The sequence below is a fragment of the Oreochromis aureus genome, linkage group 19, assembly GCF_013358895.1.
Source record: "Oreochromis aureus strain Israel breed Guangdong linkage group 19, ZZ_aureus, whole genome shotgun sequence".
Lineage (NCBI taxonomy): Eukaryota > Metazoa > Chordata > Actinopteri > Cichliformes > Cichlidae > Oreochromis > Oreochromis aureus.
Window position 1 is genome coordinate 3,792,339 of NC_052960.1, and position 23,034 is coordinate 3,815,372.

At 40.9% G+C, this 23,034-nt stretch overlaps 1 protein-coding gene and 1 long non-coding RNA gene across 2 annotated transcripts; one reads left to right on the top strand and one right to left on the bottom strand.

Annotated features, from left to right (window-relative positions):
* Nucleotides 1-881: 881 nt before the first annotated feature.
* Nucleotides 882-19,027, top strand: maco1b (macoilin 1b). The gene is made up of 11 exons (XM_031728105.2): nt 882-961; nt 3,083-3,224; nt 6,277-6,403; nt 7,751-7,874; nt 8,822-9,000; nt 13,320-13,872; nt 14,814-14,972; nt 15,226-15,408; nt 15,502-15,622; nt 16,875-17,049; nt 17,137-19,027. Exons 1-11 carry the CDS (start codon nt 882-884, stop codon nt 17,337-17,339), a joined length of 2,046 nt encoding a protein of 681 aa, XP_031583965.1. The 3' UTR covers nt 17,340-19,027.
* Nucleotides 3,147-22,110, bottom strand: LOC120434865. Its single transcript, XR_005609402.1, has 3 exons — nt 21,379-22,110; nt 10,033-10,165; nt 3,147-3,264 (listed from the first exon to the last, which is right to left on the bottom strand). It is a non-coding gene; the product is annotated as an uncharacterized LOC120434865 (long non-coding RNA).
* Between the last annotated feature and the right edge of the window lie 924 nt (nt 22,111-23,034).

The window sequence follows — 23,034 nt, forward strand, 5'->3', positions numbered from 1 at the left end:
TACACTAATAGATGTGAATCAAATAAAAATATATAAATATTTGTGGAGAGTGAAATATTTGGGGTATTTGAGGGAATATTTTTAAACATAAGGAAGTGAGCATGATGAAGCTTTATTATATCCCTATAGATAATAATAATTTAAAAAGGCACAAATAATTCACTTTTTAAGCAGAGACAACTGCAGCCCTCATTTTTTTTGCCGCACACGCATGCACACACCGTGCACACTATTTAGACCTGGTAACAAAGCACAAATGGCATTCATCTCCTTGGGGCAAGTCAGTCAGCGAAACACACACAAAGGCCGTGATATAAATAACCCCCCCCCCCTCCTCCATGTCGGACTGGATGTTTTTGTATCAAGCACAAAGGGAATTATGTCCCGAAGACAGCATATTTGAGTCCTCATAATAAACCAAAGGCAGAGACATATAAGGGAAAGACCCGCCCCCGCTGTCAGTTAATTGGCCGATCGGCGATGCCCAATTTGTTCACAACAATCTGATTGGTTGAACGCCAAGACGCTCCACAAACGGTGAGGAGCGCTCAGTGAGCAGTCACTGAGGGCAGTGATTGGCTCTTCTGTGTATCCGTCAAAAAAGGAGTCCTTTACGGACACGGTGATTGGTCGGACCGGCCGTCTGACAGCCACACTACGTAAAACACAACGCGCTCTGGGCTTATTGAGCCTGCGCTAACAGAAAAGAGGAGGTTCCACGAATAGTCATTTATTTATTTCTTTGTTTCCAGTGGGGAAAATAATAATAACAACAGCGATATATATCACAAGCACCTTTATTTATCATCTCTGTCCGCACACGCAAGAAAACTGGATAAGATTACGGCGGGTACTCGAAGGCCAAAGCCAATTGGAGGAGGATGAAGCGGCGCAATGCGGACTGCAGCAAACTCCGACGGCCGTTAAAACGGAACCGAATCACCGAGGGGATATACGGCAGGTAACTTACACGGAGCCTCCTCAACGAAGGGAAATGAATGGGTTGTTTGCGTTAATACGCCTCCCTAACCTCACAGCTGCTGCCACTGCTTGACAGCTTGTTAACCTAGCCAGGCAGCTTGCCAGCTAGCTCTAGTATGTTTTCGTTATATGCTACACTAGCATGTAAGCTAACTAGAGCGCTAGGCCCCAAAACAGCCTGTTTTGAGCTGGGACTCCGGCTCCATAGCACAGTTACTAATTGAATTACACTGCAGCTGACTTTTTCATGATAACTAAAGAATCCTGGGTGTTAACTGTGCGCCCGAGTCAGCTGTCACTGGCTGAAGGTGTCAAAGTTAGCTGCTTCGCTGTTAGCAGGTCCACCAGCTTATTATTGCCAACATCATCACATGAGCCTCAGCGACAGCGGTGTAACATTAACCACAAACATGTGTCGATAAGGCTGCTGTCACTCGCTTTTAACAGCTCTCAGTGGCTTGGCTGTGCTTCCAGTCTCCAGCTGTGTGTGGCTTCATACATATTAACGTTAAAGGCCATTTAGTTTACACACGTGGCATGAGGACCTGGAGATGTGGGGCAATGTTTGAATTATTGAACAGGTGCCTCCCCCCGACATCAGAGCACCCCCAGTGGGCCACTTTCTGGGTCTATAGCAAATGCAGGATAAAAGCAGCAAGAGGTTAGAGCAGTGTTTATATCCCTGCTGCAGTGTGGCACTGATGTCATATCCAAATCTTCAGCTCCAGGTACACATTTCACTTCATTCTCCCACAGTCTTTGTCAGCAGAGAAAGGGTCTTCCAACTTCTTGTGCCCAAGGCAAAACAAAAGTCTCAAGCCACCCCTCATTTTTTGCTTCCAAGGAGCCAGGTGTACTTGTAATAGTTCTCCACGCTTTCTGAAGTTAGTTTAAAAATCTTTTGCACATTTTCAGTCCAGTCCTTCGACTTGACCATGTTCAGAGGAATGCTTTTCAATCTTCACCTATGAATCCTTCTAGAAAAAAAACAGTTACCTAACTGAAACAGTTTTGTGTCTACAGACAACTGGCAAAAAGAAAAATTAAATTGTAAAGAAGCATGAGATGCAGACCAGATGCAGCCCCGAGAGCTGCATCTGGTCCTTCAGTTGATCGTTTAATGTTGGCCAAAGCCTCGTTAGAAATGCTGTCAGTGGAAGGGTGGCTGCCAAGAAGCCATTCTTAAGGAAGAGAAATGGGGCAAAAAGGCTGAGATATGCCAAATTATACAAGAACTGTACTAAAGATCAGTGGCAACAGCTTCATTTCTCAGGATGACAGTTATCCCTGACAGACTGCCCATCCAATAAAAGCGTACCAGGGCAGTTATCGATTGGCCTCGCCAGAACCTGGACCTCCACATGATTGAAGCATGGTGGGATTGTCTTGTGAGAGAGAACAGAACAAAAGGGAGCCAACATCCAGAGAAGAGATTTGAAATTCCTCCAGGAAGCCTGGAAAACTATTCCTGAGGACTGCTTTAAGAAATTGCAGGGATTTCTTGAAGAGCGTCCAGGCTGTGTTGAAGAATAAATTGCCACGCTTCTTTCCCATTTTCCTAGCAAAATATAAATAAGGAAGGGATGGCTCAAGACTTTTGCTCAGTACTATATTTTCACATGTAGGCACTATCAAGCTTTTTTTTTTTTTTTTTTTGGCTATATTTTCCCACAATCAAACACATGTTCTTGCTGCCTGGGGTTCAGGTTCTTTGCTCTGTCACAGCAGGCAGAAGAGAGATTTGGTTTCCAAGTGCCTCTTTTAAATTGCTTGGCACTGTCGTCCAGCTGAAGCCATGAGATAGGAAGCTTTAGTCAGGCTTTCTTGTGCTTCTGGTGGTTTTTCTTCAAACAAGAAAGTGAGCAGTTTTACCTCCTCACAGTTTTTATTCTCACTATTATTGAGTGCATCTGATGTGAACTAATAACTATAAACTCATAATTGCTTTTTGTGCATTTATGGAAATATTTGCTTGACAAAACCTACGCTGCAACAAATGTCATTACCAGTCTAGACTCTTAAATTTTCTTGTGTGTTTGTGTTGGAAAACAGTTTTCTGTCATTCAGGGTTTTTTGTTTTTGTTTTTAAATGTATTTCTAGTACCTTCCTGTACCTGAAGTTCCTGGTGGTCTGGGCACTGGTGCTACTGGCAGATTTTGTACTTGAATTCAGGTTTGAGTACCTCTGGCCATTCTGGCTCTTCATCCGGAGCGTGTACGACTCCTTTAGATACCAGGGGCTGGTGAGTAGATGGCTTAAAGTATGGACTACACACTGAACAACTGAAAAGATGCACAGAATTCAAGTAAGGTCAGATTTGCAGCTAAAAGAATAGAACAGTACCACACATTTAAAAAACAAAAACAAAAAACAAAACAGGACAAGTAACATAGATAAAAAGTAAAAATGGGTGTTCAGTCAGGTTTTAGTAGGGTCTAATGATGGAGGGGGCCTCATATGAAGGGACAATTTCCTGTGTAGTTTAGGAACAGCTACTGCAAAGGCCTGACTTCCTATATGTTTTAATCCAAACTTCTGGGGAACCAGAAGCCTTTGTTCAGCTCACGGATGTAGTCGCAGTGTGCGAATACAGGGCCATACCTATAGATATGATAGAACTGAAATCATTGGAGTATTTTGGCTGTGTCGCTAACTCGGACCTGCATCACTGCATGAAGATAGCTCAGTGTAATATTTCATATTTATAAACACAGGTTAGTGTTTCCTGCACGTGGGCTCACTTATATAGTCTGTCTCTCAGTGAATTTTCTGTTTTTGTTTGTGTATTTTCAATCATCTGAGATGGCAAAGTATCGATTCACTAGTTGACAATCCCTACGCTCTTTTTTTGGGAAGCTAGGAGTGGTCGGCAGGGACTCTCACCCTGTGACAGACTCCAACTCCACCGTATTGGACAGTAGTCGTTCATTGTGGGAGGATAAACCAAAACAAGACACCACTCATCCAGCTGGACTCAGCAGGAGACTCACTGTGCTATCCAGTTGGTCATATTGCCCGATTCATTTGGCAGCGCATAGATATCCAGACCAGAAATGGCTTCACTTTTACTTTTGCATTTCCCCTTGAGAACAGCTCTTAATCTCATGATTTATCTGTTAGTGAATTAAATGAGTTTTAATTGTGTAAGAGTGTTTGAATTCATTACAACATAATGGACAGTGTGTAGTAGAGGGATATTAGAAAACATAAGGGCACTCTATTTATTTTTACTGTGTTGTAACACTGACAGTGATGCAGAACATTTTTCTGAGAAACCTAATCAGTGCTTGATGGAGAACAAGCTTTTCACACTGAAAACATGACTGGCTTTGACCATAGCCACTGGCTGGAGGAAGACTCTGCTGGTGATGGTGTCTGGGGACCTCTAATGAATGGAGTGAAGGAAAAGTTTCAGCATAAACAAAATAAGTTACCCCTAATTTTTTTTGCGAATTTAAGCATTTTTGCACACTTCTTATAATGTTGCCTGCCACATGCTTCTCTGAAGTTCTGCTGCAACAAACTGCAGTTCAAGGAGGTGGAGTTCGAGTCTGTCACAGGTTTTTGGGATGTGTTTAGTTTTCCTATTTGGATTTTGGTGGTCGGATCGTGATGGTCAGCATGTCATATTTGGCCCATGTGTGAGCTATGGAGGAATTTTTATTCATTGTGATCCTCCAAAGAAACTCGTGATAAACTCTGAGAGCTCGTACAGGTTTTAGAGTTCAGCAGACCACAAACTATGACCACGCTATATGTTTTTGGGCAAATTAAACTTGGGATGCTAGGACAAAAATCAGAATCACATTCATTTTGATGAGTATTGAGATCACAACTGATTATTCCTTTAGCTTGTTAACCAAAACTTGTTCCTCTGACAATCTTGGTTAAAGCTAACCTGCCAAAATGTTTTTTTAGGAGTGAGTCTGATCTTTAAAGAAAAGTGTTTATATGGATTTATAGCAAAAAAGTGAATGCACAATAATGTTGCGTTGATAATTCTTGTTATTGAATGTAGATTTAGTGTGAATTGCACAACCTTAGATTAAACTCTTCTCGTGTGGGATGTGGGATCTGCATAAGAGTCACATAGCTGAGTTTTCTCCACTTATTTATTTATTTATTTTATTATTTAGCCACAAAAACATAATTACAGCCTTTTTATTATTGTCACAACTCAGCTTTTTAGATGTGGAACTAAAGTAAGAATATACATACACGCGCTATTTTTAGGCCCTAAACATTAGTTGTTAATGATTTTATTTATTTGTTTAAATGTTCTTTTGAGCAAAAAAGTAAAACTCTGCTGGTGAAATATGAACTGGGCATCCTCAAAGCATCTGTGTAGTACAATGAAAAGAGTCTAAATACTGATCGACAGTTTAATGACTGAAGTGATTCAAGACGTTTAAAAAATTAGAGGTGAATGTTCATTGTGGCTCATTTGAACCTCTTTAGGTTAAAACACAGTCTAAAAGGTTATAACCTGAACAAACTCTGAATAATGTGACACATAAGATAAATAAGTCAAAGAAGTTGTAGAGGCTGGTAGAAAAGTGAGTGTCTAGTAAATGATGAGAGGAAGTCCTTAAATATATAAGGTGGTAAAATGAGCGTCGACATAACCACACTCCAGGAGAAATGGCAGAAACTTGATGGGAAAATGTGGTTAGCTGGGTTGATGTACAGGTGAGAGCAGTGAGGAATAAAACAGCCTTTCAGGTTATCAGCGTAAAAGAGTGAGTGATAGTTCCCTGGATGTGAGGCAGGTTCAGTCGAGTCCTGGTACAATCTCAAAGACAACATGTTGTTCTTATCGGTAATCTTGTTTGGTGCCTCTTAGAATCAGAGCGCTCCTCTCACATACAAACAGCAGAGATCTGATCAGGCCTGCGGGCCATTCTTCTGCCTGATATCTCCTTATTCTAACGTAAAAGTATCATTTTAGTTTAGCCTCGGGGCCGTTATTGATGCTGCCGGATAGGAAGTGTTTGCTTCTCACACAGAAGAGAACCAAAAATGTCATTCATATAACCACTGATGACACATTTTTAATTAAGGTAACAGTCTTTATTTATCCAACAAGTTGGGGAATTCCTAATAAGGTGCGAGACAAAAGAGGTCAAAAAGGTAAAAATAAAATTACACACAAAAGGGCAATTAATTGGGAAAAAGTAAAATAAACTATATAAATTTTGTTAACCAGCCTCTCTAATGAAATATCTGATAATGTACACTACTACTTCTTCTGCCTGCGATGTTGGTAATAATATTGCCTCTCCTCTGCCCAACAGGCCTTTTCAGTATTCTTCGTGTGTGTGGCGTTTACCTCGGACATCATTTGCCTCCTCTTCATCCCAGTGCAATGGCTGTTCTTTGCTGCCAGTACCTACGTGTGGGTGCAGTATGTTTGGCACACAGGTAAGGCTATGCGATGTTTGGATGCATTTATACCTCTCACTTTAAATACTGGCTCAAAGTGACCTTTAGGGGCATTTTGTATGTTTAAAAATTAAATGTAATATTTAAAAAATTAAATCCATTTTTAAATAAATGCTGCTTGACCATATTTTTATCACAATCTTTCGTTTTGGTTTGGGGTTTTTTTTTTTTTGTCCTCGGGATGTAAATGATGTGTGCTGTAAATCATTCACTCATGAACTGCTAAGATAACTCATCCTTTGTAGTCACGCTTGTCACCACTTCTTAAAAAAACTTCCCTTTCGGGGAAAAAGCAGGTGTGAAGGCGTTGTGCGACTCTCGTTTACTCTCTGTCATTGTATTTACAAATAGTTGTTTCTGAGAATTTTGCACGCCATGTGTAAGGAAGCTGGCCTCTGAGGATTAGTTGTCAGTCTGATTTAGCGGCGTCCCCCTGAGCTGACCGAAGGCCAGGTGTCAGATTGAAATGTTAGTGCCAATTTGGGGCGGGGGGAACTGAAACTAGCCCCCAGTTGCTTTCTGAGCTCTCCAACTGTACTCACCAGTGACATTCAGACCGAGAGGACGTCACAGGAGTATTAATATCCCCCAGCTCTCCACAGCCTAGTGGGAAATCAGTGTTTAGAGCCCCTGAAACAATGGTTATGGTCTGTATGCTGACCACCCCATGTTGGTAATCTTACTGTACTATACTGTTTTATGTGCATATATGCAGTTAACGATTCACCAACATTTCCATAAACATATAAACTGTATGCTCGTGGTGGGTTAATGGCTGGCATCTGCTTTAATCATTTCCATTAAAATGTGATCCTATAAACACATTCCCATCTATTTTCATGCTGATGACATTGATTAGTTGTTGAAATTCCTTCTTCAACAAGCCCGACCAACAAGTTATGCATTTTCCGTGTGCACCTTTTTATGAAAATGTTCATGCTTTTTGCACTTCTGAAAATGTTTAAAATTGTAAATGAATCCTTAAATTATGATGTTGTCTCAGAGTTTGGGTGGAAGAATGTGAAATGTTGGTCGTCCGATACTGATACCTTCAGGTATCCGCAGATACCGAGCCCTGTTCTGATATCAGTGTTAAATTAATAAGCTGTGAGGAGAAGACTGGGAATCACTCTTTAGTGTTCAGCATGGTGTCTTTGGTTGTTGATGATCTCGTCCAACACTGGTTGTGTTGAATCATGAGCCTCGACTTCAGCATTTCCTAAATTTGCAAAATAGAAATAAATCCAGAAAGTGGACACCTTAGGCACTTTACTGCTTTGTAAACGAGTCACGCTGTTACATCTTTGTGCTGCTTTGCTTTTTCAGAAAGGGGGGTCTGTCTACCCACCGTGTCTCTATGGATACTGTTTGTGTACATCGAGGCAGCCATCAGATTCAAAGACCTGAAGAACTTCCATGTGGACCTGTGTCGCCCTTTTGCTGCACACTGGTGAGCCACCGTTCTGTTACAGCTTAAGTTCACTGTCTTGAACGCAGCTAAAAGATAATTTTTAGGTACAGATAGGAAAAAAAAAATGAGCATTTGAACTACTGTAACGTTCACACTGCTTCATTCAGTACATAAAATCACTAAGATCATGTTTAAAAGTACACAGTAAATCTAAATGTGCCTTACTGTGTACTTTTAAACATAACACAGTAGTTCCTACTATTTTTTTTTTTTTCACTTCTGCAGTTGTGTGAGGTTAGTCATCATCTCTCACAGCATTGGTTAGTCCCTTATTGTTCTCTTTCAAGCAGACAGCAGAGTTGTTTCCTGTTCATTTAGACCAAGTCTACACGTGTAAGCATGATTCATCTGCTTATACTTAAAGCAGAGTCTTTGTAGGCAGATGTGTGCACATTTTCCTGGTGTTTCCAGGACTGCACTGATCTTTGGATGGTTATCAGTGACAGCAGGCTCCCTGTGACTCTCTGGCTTTTAATTTGTTCTGTTCAGTCAGAGAGAACTGAGAAAGTAGAAGGACGACAGTCAGGTTTAACTCTCGGGAAGCTTTTATTCGACTTACTCACACACGTTATGTGACGGTATGTGAGGTGAAAAAGGAAGAGAATGCCTACAAATGACAAAGCCTGACGACTCTAATTTTGATATGAGACTGGTCCAAATAAATTAATCCTGGTCCTATTTTCAGTTATTAGTGTTACTAATGAATATCAAATACCTGCATTTATATTTCTGTGTGAATCTATTTTTAACTTTTTTGAAGACAGGAAGTGTTTCCCACACATAGATTTTACTTGGAGGTACATTAGTGTCTGCATAAGCATATTTTTTGACTGTTGTAATTGTTGACATTAGGAAAAAAAAATTGCAGTGACCTTCATCTGTGCCCAGTGACCTCATGAATGTGCGTTTTGTGTTCCTCTCTGTAGCATCGGCTACCCCGTGGTCACGTTGGGCTTCGGCTTCAAGAGCTATGTAAGCTATAAAATGCGCCTCCGGAAGCAGAAGGAGGTGCAGAAGGAGAATGAGTTTTACATGCAGCTTCTACAGCAGGCTCTGCCTCCAGAGCAACAGATGCTTCAGAGGCAAGAGCGCGAAGCCGAAGAAGGTAAGATTCAAACCTGCACACATGCAGAAATCTCGTTATGTCCTTGATTATCCTCTCACTCCGTCCATGCTGTGGTTGTTAGCTCGCTGCCCTAAGGCAGTGATTAGATCATTCATGGCTTGAGTGGTTAGTAGGTCTCCAGTAGGGCTGCACGATTAATCGTTAGAAAATCGCGATCTCAATTCATACTTACGTGCGATCTCATTTCCAAATGACAATGATTTTTAAAAAAAAAAAAAAAAAAAAAAAAGACGACGACGATGATTGTACCGCATTTTGATCCGGGACGTAATCTGCATGAAAACAAGCGCTCACTCTTCCTGCTGAACAAATGACAAGGGCGGAGCCTTATACCACGTGATACAGAAGCTGTGAAGAACACGTCAGGGATGACGAGAAAGTGACAGGAGAAAATCCGTCCCGGTCAACCACCCAAACATCAATAACGGGAACCTTATACAGCGCTTCCCTATACACGTCGAACTCCCGCAGGCACAAAGAAATTACGGAGGCTATTACTTATCACCTGACCAAAGATATGGCTCCCATCAACACTGTGCAAAACGAGGGATTTAGGAAAATGATCAACACCCTAGACAAACGCTACACAGCGCCGTCCTGCAACTATTTTTCTGTTGTTGCACTACCTGCTCTATACACGCAGTGTCCAGCAACGGTGGAGATGGAGTTTCAAGCAGTACAACATTTTGCGGCAACCACAAAATGTGAGGCATTTATTGTTTTTATGTTTATTGTTTTTATGTTCAGTCTCAACTGTTATGAAGTTGATGTGCAGTTAATAAGTGCAATAAATATTTATGTTGGAAAAGAAAATCGTGAGAGAATCGTGATCTCAATTCTAAGCAAAAAAATCGTGATTCTCATTTTATGCAAAATCGTGCAGCCCTAGTCTCCAGGTCTACACAGGAAGTGATTCCCTTGTTGTGCATTGTTTGATAGCTGACAGAGGTGACCTTTTCATTGGTAGTTTCTCACCTCGAAATTTGTGTTCCCAGGGGTTATTTTACTCACTGTTGCTTGAAGTCGCTTCATGTTGTGTCTTTGGGCTGCTAATCACTTCCTGTGTGGATGCATTGATTGTGCCTCATTGAGAACACAGGCAGCCGAGTAGTTGTTCCAGTTTTACTTCTTTGAATTCTGCCACCTGCAAGACGTGTAGTTAGTCCTATAATAGTGAAAATGGATTTATTTATTTATTTATTTATTTATTTTTAGAAAGAGGGGCAATACATATTAATGAACATTTTAATAAATGTAAATATGCCAGATTATAGCCTTGGGCTAATTTCCATCTGCAGACCCTCGGGCAGGTTGGTGTTAAACACAAGTTAGTAAAAACATACAGAGACACTATTTACAGGTCATGTGACAAGGACAAAAACAGTCATCACATTATACTAGAACAAACAAATGACAGGAAGAGTGGACACAGAGGACAGTATAGATAACAATAACGGAAACACATCAATTATATTGCACAAACCCCAGTATTGCACATGCCCTGACTGTCGTGATATTGCGTTCACCCATTGCACTAACAGTTGTTTCCCTTTTTGTGATACACTAACTCTTTTTCCCGTCCAATATAAAGCATGATTATTAAACATGATCACATGTTTGTGTGTCCCTCAGCCGCCCTTTTAAGTGACTCTTAAAGATGGGTAGACTTGTACTTTCCCTCACTGACAGTGGAAGACTATTCCAGAAGCTCACCCCCTGATATGACAGAGCATTCTGTGAAAAGGTGGTCCGCCTGAATGTCAATTCACAATCACCTCTAACAGTGCCTCGAGTCAGTCGAGACCTGGCAACACTGCTAGACTTTTGTTTAATAAAATCACTCATTGGTGGAGGCACCAGACCAGGTATAGCTTTGTATATAAGACAGGCAGATTTAAATAATTTGAAATTAGTAAAATTTAAAAACTTGTATTTATCTAAAATTTGACAATGGTGATATGAAAAAGGTTTTTTATCTAATATTTTCAATGCTCTTTTGTAGCATACTTCGATTGGCCCAATAGCAGCAGAGCTCGTATAGGACCAACTTGTAATACAATATTCAATATGAGCCAGTATCATAGAGTGCAGGAATGTAATCGCTGCTGTGTCTGTTAATGATGTGCGGATATGTCTAAAGTTCTGTATATTAACATTTACAGTTTTCACTACTTTTTTTTAATGTGTTTTTTAAAGGATAACTTAGAGTCTAGTAGCACTCCCAAATACTGAAAAGGTAAAGTCTTGTCTAGATTTAGACAGTGTGCTTCAGTCATTGAGATAAAAACAACTTTTCCACTTTGCAGTGCACTTCCCATTTTAATGGTCCATGTGTTTGACGCTCCGGTACTACCAGGTAGTTCTGAGCAAAGAACCTAATGTCTGTCTGGTGATTGAGCTTGTATGGCTCAATGTGGCTCTACTCTACAACTACAAAGTTCTTTTTTTATTTTTGCTTTGAAACATGGGGGCCGATTTTAGTTTTAGAGGTTTGATCCTCTTCATATAATCTTTAACATCCTTTCTAATCACAGCTTTGGTCAAGCTCTCATTTGTTTCTCATGAATCATTTCAGTCAAATAAATCGTACGCCTTCCCTTTCTATCCAAAGTGTGTGGTCACATGTGCACCTGCCTCACAGTTTAGGTAAACACTCCTTCCACTCAGTCACCACATTGGGTGTGATTAGACAGATGTGTGAGGAGCTGGTGTGAAAACGATGTGAGTTCGTAGCCACAGTCACTTTTTTCACAAATAAAACATCTGAGCCTGCTGTCGGTGTTCACAGGTGTAACTGAAAGTCCTGTTTCAGATATAACATCAAGGCTTGCATATATACTCTACATAATGATGATGTAACAGGTAAAGCGTAAGTGCAGCATGTTAATAGTTAATGCAAATTACAGTACAAACCGTCAAGGCCAGAAATTGAGTTTCAAACACACAGGCAGCAAAGAGACGGCGCAGAGAACGAGGTCGACCACAGCAACACTCGCTTCTGTGATAACAATCAAGGCCTTCAATGAAAGCCCTGAGAGTGTTTAATGAGCACACATGTTCATCTGCATGAACGCAGGTGAACTGCTGCTATTAACTTTGCCCGAATTTTTGTAGCCGTTGCGCATCACTCAGCTAGAGCTCAGTGAAAATATACGAGGGTGGAGCAAAACTGATCTGTTGGACATTTGCAAAGATGTAGACATCCAGAATTGCCGGATGCGCCGGTGTGTCCAGATCACGTAACAGATTTAAGTTGATGTAGCAACAAGACGCAGCCTGACCAAGACTCTGTTTAAACGGGTTCAAAGTGCAGATTGCAAACTATGTACCAGTTTTTACATTTTGTTGGTAGGCCAATAAACCAGACTTAGGATAAATAATTTACACTCTGCTTTTTCCTGAAAACTATCCCATTTGGTCCACGAAGAGACTGTATAACAGAGTTTTCTCAGGATAGCGTCTTTACTATTGGTGAAAAATGCATGACATCAACCGATCAGAAAATTATATGCCAGCACCAGCATGTGGTTGCTGAGGAAGAGGGGAAAGTTATGGGAGTGATCGCGGTGAAAGTGAGACTAGTTTTGAGATTTGAGAGTTTTGTGACATTGAATTGTTTGCAGTGTGTAGTGTAGACTTATTTTTATTTGTTTTGTGTGTGAAAACAATGCGGTGACTGCTGAATGTCAGAGTCTCTGGCCAGAAAGCCACTGAAGACAGATTGAAATGTAAACGCTGTCTCGAGGTGGACATTAGGAGTAGTGATACACCCTGGAGGTGTCAGGCCTGCGATGTGCCCCTCTGTCTTGTTGTGGACAGGAACTATTTTTTTGGGAGCAGTGCAAATAATATGTGTGGCATCTTATTGCGATGCCTGATTGTTTTGTAAATAGTTGAATGAATTGACTGAATTTGAATGTAAACTGTTGTAGGTAACTTCAGCTAACCGTTAGCTAGGTTTGTACATGTATTTGAAGCTTACATTTTATATTTGCATTTCAAGTCATAAAAATAGTTCATTAAACTGTTTGTGGTTTTCACAGAAAAAATTTTTTTTTTCCAAAAGATATTTAGTGTTTTGTGCCATTTTCGGTCCGTTGTGTTAATACAGTGTTCAAATAGTCCAAAGTCTCACACACAGCAAGGTAAATGGGTTTATAGGTCAAATTTGAAGATAAAATCAAAAGTATTTCTACCCTTGACCCCAGAGGGTTAACGTGTTGTGATTTACGCACCATCACACCTCTAATACACATAAATATTCACATAAACATTGCTGTGTTTCTGTGTTCCCACAGCGGCGGCAGCGGCAGCTAAAGGAATATCTGAAGTGGACACACCTCCAGTGTCACAGAATGGCGCCCCAGTCAATAAAAAGACATTGGCACAACTGCCGGAGCTAGAATATAGAGAAAAAGGGAAAGAGGGACGAGGGGAAGCTAAAAAACAGCATAACAGCATCCTGCCGTCATCAGTGGACTCTAAACTCCAGGAGATGGAGTATATGGAGAACCATATGAACAACAAGAGACTGAACACAGAGCTGGGCAGTACAGAGAACCTGCTCCTTAAAGAGGACAACAATTCTTCCTCCTCTTCTTCTTCCTCATCGTCGTCCTCCAAAAATTGCAAAAATGCCAGCAGCAACACCGCAGCGCTTAACTCCTCGCCCCGCGGCCACAGCACCACCAACGGCAGCATCCCCACGCCGACGACGTCGTCGTCGTTTGCGGGGAAGAACGAGAAGAAGCACAAGCTACTGGTGAAAGGGACGTCGGGCGGCTCCCACAGGGACCCCACCGACAACTGCATCCCCAACAACCAGCTAAGCAAGCCGGAAGCACTGGTTCGGTAAGAAGACACAGACATGGTTTATATTCATGAATGCACCGTTCTGACCTCATCAGTGATGTCAGGAGAGAAGCTTATTTTAAGGACACTGAGGGAAAACAGTGTTTCAGGTTTATTTCAGCCGAGTTCAGTTTTAGTCTCCAGAACATTAACATCATCAGAGAAGGATGTCTCGTAAAAAGTTTAGCAACCAACTGATTTTTATCTCCAGAGGCAGAACTGCGATCAAACTGTGATTGAAGTGCTGAGCTTGAGCTTTAATTTAAGGGATTTAACAAATCAAATTAACTGTTTACAGATTAGAAACATTTGTGTACATTTGCAGTAACTTCCTGCTTGTTTCATTTCGCATTCACTGAGATGGTGTACAGGAGAAAACTTTATTTTACCAGTTATTAACAGACCTGACTATATTTTATTCATTTATTTATTTATTTATTGCTTTTTTTGTATATTTTTAACATTATTTTTTATTGGTTTGCTGATATCAACATGTCTCCCTGTGATCCATGATTCATGTAAAATAGTCTGAAAATGGCAAAAGTTTTATTCACAATGATTATGAGTTCAGGCGACTTTTTAAAATGTCGCACGTTTGTTGAACTGTCCTGTTTTTTTTTCTCCTCATCAGACATCTGACCCTCGTTTTAGTATTCCCGCTGACCAAAAGAAACTCACCTTCCTCGTTCTCTCAGGAGAGTTAGAGGTTTTAGAGAGAAGTTCCTTTGTGTAAAGGAACAACAAAAATAAGAGCCACAGATTGAGGGCAGGGTTTCTCAAATGTTTTTTTTTCTCAGTCATCTTGATTTTATTATTGCTGTGGCTGTAACTGCACCTGAATTTAAGTGTTGCTGTGCTTCTCAAACTTCGATTTTTGTTGCGTGTCCTTCTCGTGACCTCGGTGTGTTTCTCATCTCTTGTCATGCTCCCACCCGGGACAGACTGGAGCAGGATGTCAAGAAGCTGAAGGCGGACCTTCAGGCCAGCCGGCAGGTGGAGCAGGACCTGCGCAGCCAGATCGGCTCGCTGGGCAGCGCCGAGCGCTCGATACGCACCGAGCTGGGTCAACTGCGGCAGGAGAACGAGCTGCTGCAGAACAAGTGAGTGCTGCTGCTGTCATTATGAAGGAGGGTTAAAAACAAACAAACATAAAGAAAACAACTGGGTGAAGGAGGGCGGTGGGGGGTTGCATCGAAAACTTTAGGTTTGTCTAAAAGAAATAATAAAAGTCCCCTAAAAATCTATGGTGAATGTTTGATGGGGTTGCCTCCGTTGAGGTTTGCCTTCCAGACGTCCTGGGTCTCACTTCCTGTTGTGCTAACAAGCTTCTCTGTGGTTTTTGTGCTCCTGTAGGCTCCATAATGCTGTGCAGGCAAAGCAGAAAGACAAACAGACAGTGGGCCAACTGGAGAAGAGGCTCAAAGCAGAGCAGGAGGCCCGAGCTGCCGCCGAGAAGCAACTCTCAGAGGAGAAGAAGAGAAAGAAGTTAGAGGAGGCCACAGCAGCCAGAGCAGTAGCACTAGCAGCAGCATCCAGGTGTGTACACATCTGGCTCACCAGCTCTGTTGCTTGTGGTTTATTGTGGGCTTTGAGGGTCATTCACCACTCTGTGTTTCCCATTGCTCTCAGAGGGGAGTGCACAGACACGCTGCGGCGGCGGATCACCGAATTAGAAACAGAGTGCAAGAAATTAACAATGGACATCAAGCTAAAGGAGGACCAGATCCGAGAGCTTGAGTTAAAAGTGCAGGTACAGGTTTGAGAAATTCACTGTTTGGTTTGACGTATTAGTCCATCAGAGGCTTGGGTCTTTTCACATGCTTCTTTTTACAATCCTGTGTGCATGGCCACTTCTGCTTTTGGTCTGATAAAAGCCATCATTGAAACGTGCGACAGGAAAAGTGGAAGTGAGGAAGCAAACTGTAACGTCTGTCATGATGAACCACTTTGTGCAGGATGAGAATATAAAGTTTTAGATGTTTCTGAGTGTCAGGGTGATAAAAGGAGACTGCAGCAGAAATACTAGCCTGGTTAAAATACCACTCTGTGTATACTAGTCTGTTAGATCTGTTAAATCTATAGTAAAGTTTTGGCTAAGATGGAAACGTTGCAAAATCAAACCAGGCTGTATGTGGTCCAAAAAAACGATTGCCTAAAATAAGCTGTTTACGCATTAAATTTGAAAGGTATGTTAATAAAAAGAAGAGCGTCTCAGTATAAAGAAATGCTGCTGTAGTAACTCAAAGACAACCATCTCTTTTAATAAATAACATTTTAATTTGAATTAAAAATGCTTCATAATATAGAAAAATTACTGGAAGTCATTTACTGGGACTTTGTCTTGTATATGATCTATTTTTATAGTAAAAAAACCAAAAAACCTGCAGAGTTCAATAGTAAGTGCTGAAAAACTGGAACTTTTCTGTTATTTACCATAGAGCTCAACCGATGGCAATATTTGGTTATATAAAGAACTAAAAATATAGCAATGTGTTGTGTAATCAACCTTTAAGATGAAACATGACCAGGTTTCCCTAAAATTTGCTCTGTGTAGTTTTCTTTGAAATTTTCTTGTTTATGGCACTTTTATGCTCGCTGTTCATGCACTGTTAAAGAACTTTGTAAAATAAAAGATGACAAATACATCCAAGAATTTAAATTCACTAAATTAGTATTCATTAGTTTATGTTTACAGGACTAAGATGGATCAAATCAAAGTAAATAAGTCCATTTATATTTCTAAATCTTCTATATTTTGCTCTTGTCGGCTCACTTTGAGAGTTTTTACTAAGCTAGCTTCTCCTTTATCTCAGTGTGCCTGCTCGCAAACATCCATAGAGCAGTGTTGAAATTAACATAACAAAGTGACTTGTCGGATCTTTGCAGTTGTCCTACAAATAAAAGCTGCTGGAATATCAGGTGTGAAAAACCTCCAAACCGCTGACCCTTTCTGCAAACACGCTCCTCTCCTGACCCTCACTGTTTCCCTGTCCATCTTTTAGGAGCTTCATAAATATAAAGAAAACGAAAAAGATACAGAGGTGCTGATGTCAGCGCTGTCAGCCATGCAGGACAAGACCCAGCACCTGGAGAACAGCCTGAGTGCAGAGACCAGGATCAAACTGGACCTCTTCTCTGCACTCGGGGACGCCAAGAGGCAGCTGGAGATCGCACAAGGTTCACAAAAAATCACCGTCCTCACAGTTGTTCTTTTTTGGTTTTGTTTTAAATATCTCAGGCTGACTTGTTAAAATCTGTTTTCAGGTCAGATCCTGCAGAAGGACCAGGAGATCAAAGACCTGAAGCAGAAGATAGCCGAAGTGATGGCCGTCATGCCCAGCATCTCCTACACAGCCGACACCAGCAGCATGACCCCCGTGGCCCCCCACTACTCCTCAAAGTTCATGGACACCAATCCCTCCAGCCTGGACCCCAACGCCTCCGTTTACCAGCCTCTCAAAAAGTGAACGCCTCCCCCGCCCTCGCCCCCCTTCCCTCCACCTCGCCATCCATCCTCCTGTCCTTTTTATTCCTCCTGCAGGCCCGCAACCTCTGGGCTGAGAACCTGAGGGGTTTTTTGTTTGTTTTTGTTTGGTTTTTTTGGTTCGGTTCTCTCCTTGCCAGGTCAGAAGGATGTTGTATTGTGTGACTGTATTTGTTGTAGTTAAAACAAAAGAAAACTTAAAAAAACAAACTGAAAAATCCCACATCAGCAAGGAAGCCCCAGTTTTTCTTTTAAGTGTCTAGTGAAACCTCACAGAATCGAGGATCGCTCTCACTTCTCATATTGCAGGGAGCAGCTGCTGTATTTTTCTTTTCTTTTTGGGTTTATCATTCCCTCCACAAACTGGAAAACAGAGCCCTCCTTGATTCTACAGCCTGACTTGTAATCCAAATTTATTTTAACAGCTGTTCTCCCGAGATAGCATCAGAGGAATGTAATGCACTCATGACACCAACTCAACCTCTTTTATTTAAAAAGAAAAAACTATTTGGACACCAAATTGACCCTGCTCTAAGCTGCGTTGGGGATGTGCTGGAGGTCAACAGTTTTTAAGCTGTCTAAAATTGATTTGTTCTTGGTTTTTTGTTTGAAAGGGGGAAAAAGTGACAGCGGTTTGGTTTTCCCACTTTATTCCCACACCCGGTTGCAGAAACAAGTCTGCTTTCCACTGCTCTGCATAATCCTGCATCACGAGTCATGATCACAGTGCCTTGAGTTGAGGACATGAGTTTAATGAGATGTTGCCCAAACCTTCCGAATGAGTTGAAGCATCTGGCTAAGCTGGAAGAGATCAGTTTAGTGGGACTAAAAACACAGATTTGTTGATCGTTGTGCTTTCTGGAGGGCAGCCTTGTAATAAAATCACTCAGATATGTTTGACAGCAACATATTCGAAATGCTTTGGTTTAGCTGCTGCCCCCCTCTTTTCTTTTCTCACTGTGGAAAGCGCACATTGCTGTTTGAAAGGGAAAATTGTAAAGTTGGACTGTGCAATGTAAAAAAAAAAAAAAGAAAGAAAGAAAGAAAAGGAGTTGAATTAATTTAATTAACTTCCACTTTGGTTTGTGTGCCAAGACTGGAATTCCTGTGTTGAAGAATGTACTGCGGACGCATTGGCTCACACCTTAATGGCGGTTTCTGTTAAGGAGTCTATGGGCAGTGGTGACCTGTGGTGTAGTAGTGGACGGTGTATAGTTGACAGTAAGGGACTAGAAGTTTGGTGAATGTCACCGTATTTGCAGCGTCTGGCGAGTGGCAGGTTTTTCCTTTCCTCCTGTTTCTGCTCTTCTCGCCGGTTTCCCGCAGGGAGAGAAGAAAGTTCTGGAGTGTGATGTGGTTTCACCGTCATTGTTGTGCGTGTGGTTTTCACCTTACTGTGTGTGGAGACGCTTGTTTTTTCTTTCTTTTCTCACTCGCTCAGATTGCTGTCATTGGCTTCTTGGAAAATGTTGTGACAAATTTACAGTTTACTCGGTTGTTTGTTCAGCTGAATGTGGAAAGAATAGATTTTTTTGGTTGTTTTTGTTTTCTTTGCCCAAAGTCAGTTCGGTTGTCCCCCACCCTCCCTCCCTCGCCCTCCTCCAGGTCTGACCTTGGCTGCGCTCTCGCTCTGTGAGGTTTACAAGAAATAAACATTTTTTTTCTTGCAAACTGACTTCTCTCTTCTTGGTTGTGTTAATTTAGCGTGTTTGCAGAGGTAAAACCAACTCAACAGCTTTGATGCATTTCAGTTTCCCTCGGCTCGATCTCTCGATGTTTAAAATATTAAACCTCGAAGCTGCTGTGTGCTCTTCAGGGGCACTTTGCCTCAGTTTCATCAGTTTGCGTATTTGTTTTAAAAAAAAATCTCTCTGAGGGTCCATGCAGCTTTTTAAAGGTGTACACTTTCACCCTCTTAGTCCAACTCAAAGCAATCTGCACAAAAAATATTTGGAGCTTTTTTTTTTTTTTTTTTTTTTTTTTTTTTTTGTAGTTTTGTTACAACACCACAGTGGATTTTAAACCAAATAATCAAGATGTGATTTAAGTGCAAACTTCCAGCTTTAATTTAAGGGGTTTAATAAAAGTTTTGCATAAACTGTTCAGGAACTACAGACATTTTTATATACAGTCCCCCATTTTCAGAGGCTCAGGCATTAGACTGACGGAGGTCTGACAGGGAGGTGAGTTCAGTTTTGTCATTTCATGACAAATCAAGCAGATAAAATGATCGGGAGCCGATTCCAGGTCACTTGAATTCTCACTATGAGGTCCAAAGAGATGTCAGCGCAAGTGAGAGAGGAAAAACTACAGAAAGGACCAATTTAAGAGTCTGAATGGACTGACCAACTCAGATAAACCCAAAGAAGAAGAAAACTGAAGCGCATGATCACAGAATTCTTTCCATGGTAAAGACAAACAGATGTTGCATCATTGTCAAAGTCGACATTCAAAAGATGCGTTCATGAATGGGAAAAAAACAAAAGTGCAAACCACTGGTTACACTGACAAACACTAACACCAGATTAGACTTTGCCAGGAAAAGAAAATCCGAAACAGTTCAGGACAAAAATATTTGGAGGGATGAAACCAAGATGAACTTGTCACAATGCATGGATAAAATAATACATGCATGAAATACATAAAAAGAATATTACAAATATACAAAAAACTATAAAACGATTACAAAGGAAAGTATTTAATTAAAAAAGAAGTCAGTGCAGCACTTGGATTAAACAAGAGTACATCATAACATGGAACCACATTTGTGGTAAGGTCCTCAATTATGTCTCTAAAATGTAAACTTAAAACGAGATGTCTAGAAAGCTACTCCTTTTGTTGATTAAATAAATAAATTAATAAACATTAGAAGATGAACTTGTACCGGAGTTATTGGAAAAATGTGAAAAAGGAGAAAAGCTGCTCATGCACATATGTCTGCCAGTGTGAATGGGTGATGAGCCAAAGCAACCCGAGTTTCTCAAAGCAAAGGAACGGCAAATTCTTCAGTTACATGATCTCAAACCAACACGGCAGCGTTTCATTAAAAAAAACAAAAAACCCCCAGAAAACTGATGGCTGAGAGATCTAAAGCAGTGTAACAACTGTTGCTGTGACCCCTTTGCTGTTTTGGAGTTTGCCCAAATGTACCATCTCCCTTTTACCACTAGAAGGCAGTGTCAGTCTGATCAGTGATCACTTCTCTCCACACTAGTTCTGCTCATTCACTCTGCAAATAATCATCATATTTCCCTCTTTTTTAATACCATAAATCACATTTTATTCTGATAAAAGAGTTTAATTATTATTATTTATGTTTATTTATGGTAATAATTTGAGATGGACATTCTTTGGCCACAAAAAGAGGGAAAAGCTGGTCATTAAAATGATCATTTCCTGCAGGACTGAATGAGTCGTTTCTCCAAACTTCCTTTGGCCCTGGAAGTTCATTCAGATCAGGAATGACACTTCCTGAGGGTTGTGGCGATGAAGATTCCCACTGTCAATGTCAAGCACCCTGAATTTCAAAGCATGACAGAAGCCCTCTCAAGACCTTGTCATGTGCCAAGCTTCCTGAGATATGTTTGTTCAACCTGTACGTTGAGACAAACTGTGCGTAGATTGGTAATAAATCTGTTTTTAAACCCGTCTGCTCGCTGCTCTTCCACTTCCTGTTTAACAGGATCAAACATGTGGAATTGGCAAATTATGATCATTAGAATTTACCCACAGTGCCATTAAGCATCAGAAATCTACAGTTAATCCTCGCGCTTGAAGGGAATGAGGCATAAATGAGATAAAATGCAGATAAAGCTTCTCTTGAGTTACTCGGTTTAACGTGTTTTTTCTTGATTGAAAACACTTTCACCCTCAAGGATTAGAAAAAGACTATTTTCGCAGACGATCACTGAAGCTTTGGTGAGGTTGCAGCAGAAATACTCCCATGCTTGCTCTGAGGGTTGCTTACTTGTGTTTGTCCTCATGTATAATTAAACCGTGTGTGTTTTGGCTCTTATACTCACCTTCAGAGTGAAGAATCAAAACATGCTTCTTCTCTCCCCTCTGGGAGAAACTCTCTGATCTTTCTTCTCCAACTAGTACTGCTGCTTCCTTAAAAGCCAGGCTTCGTGCTGCATGCTTCAGTTTACAGTCACTCTCTTTGTCCCATTGCATGGAGGCACGGTTGTATCTGCCAACAAAGAAACAGTGATTTAAAAGGAATTCACCTGCACGGGCACAGAGGGACTTAAAGCAGTGATCAGTCTCTCGAGAAAATGCTGTGCTGTAACTGAAAACTTAGCTTTAGATTGAAGATCGTGGAGCGCTTGCCCAATATGCCCCTGAGGACGTTGTGGCCAGTTAAACTGTAATCTCTGAGCTTGTCATCTCCCATGAGATCTGGTACTGCTGGATTTTTTTGCGAGCCAAACCCTCGAGTGATTCACACACAGGGCGGTGATGTAAGCTCAGTGAAACTCACCAGAGAAATGTTGCTCTGCTACTACAGGAACCAATACGAGACAACATTTCTAATGTCAATCAGCATGTTGGTTGAGATGCTGTGCACTGTATTTTATCTGGGCCTCAAAAATGATTGAGGTTAGAAAAAGATTCCACTTTTTGGTTTCATTTTCTCACAGAAAGTATTCAAATTGGGTTTTTTCCATCACAAAGAAAGATTTCACCGGTCTACAGTCATAATGCATCTGAGGGTACTTTTTTGAGTCAGTGAAAAAGACAAAAAAATAATAATAACCAGAAATGACTAAAACACATTTGGACTTCTGAGTTTTTGCAACAATGGCCGAAATTGCCATTATCAGTACTAATCTTCACATGGCCACTGTGTTTTGTTGATATTGGTCTTGTATGAATTCGAAATGCAATTATCTGTTTGACTTTTGACTTCTACTGTTTGGCCTTGGATTTGACCTTCCTGGTAGCAGGGAATGTAAAATTTGAAAAAGTACATATGAAATTGCCAATTTATATACAAAGTAGGCAGCTTCTGAAAAGATGTCGACCAGTGTAATAAAACCGAGGGTCACAAAGGGTGAATTTTAAATTTCAAATGTCAGAATTGTTGCTGGATCTTCCCAGAAGTCTTATCCATGGAGCAAACTTTGGAGAAAAACAAAGAAGAACAATAAAGGGGTCAGAGGTCATAGAGGTTTGTTAAATTCACTCTGAGCATCACTGTCAGTTAAAGGTTTACACCAAAAAAATATATTTTTTGAATTTTGGGGGCAACTTTTTGTTTATAATAACCGGTTGTGGAAGATGGCTGCCACTGTCTGAGCCTGGTTCTGCTGGAGGTTTCTTCCTGTTAAAAGGGAATTTTTCTTTCCCACTGTTGCCAAAGCACTTGATCACAGAGGGTCATCTGATTGTTGGGGTTTTCTGTTTTTTTGTGTATTATTGTAGGGTCTCTACAATATAAAGCACCTAGAGGCAACTGTTGTTGTGATTTGGTGCTATACAAATAAAATTGAACTGACTTGAATTATATTTTGTGGAAAGTTTTCAGATTCATCAGTTTAATTCATTGACACACACACTATGAGACTACTTTATGATTCTCTTTATAACCGCCTCTTTCTATCCTTGAAAATTCCCAGAACATACCTTTAACTATTAACTATCGTCAAACATGTGGCCCGGGGGTCCAGAACTGCCCA

Coding starts and splice junctions, on each gene's coding strand:
- maco1b (XM_031728105.2), top strand. CDS start 882: ATGAAGCGGCGCAATGCGGACTGCAGCAAACTCCGACGGCCGTTAAAA. Junction 962..3,082: donor ACCGAGGGGATATACGGCAG/GTAACTTACACG, acceptor ATGTATTTCTAG/TACCTTCCTGTACCTGAAGT. Junction 7,875..8,821: donor CGCCCTTTTGCTGCACACTG/GTGAGCCACCGT, acceptor TCCTCTCTGTAG/CATCGGCTACCCCGTGGTCA.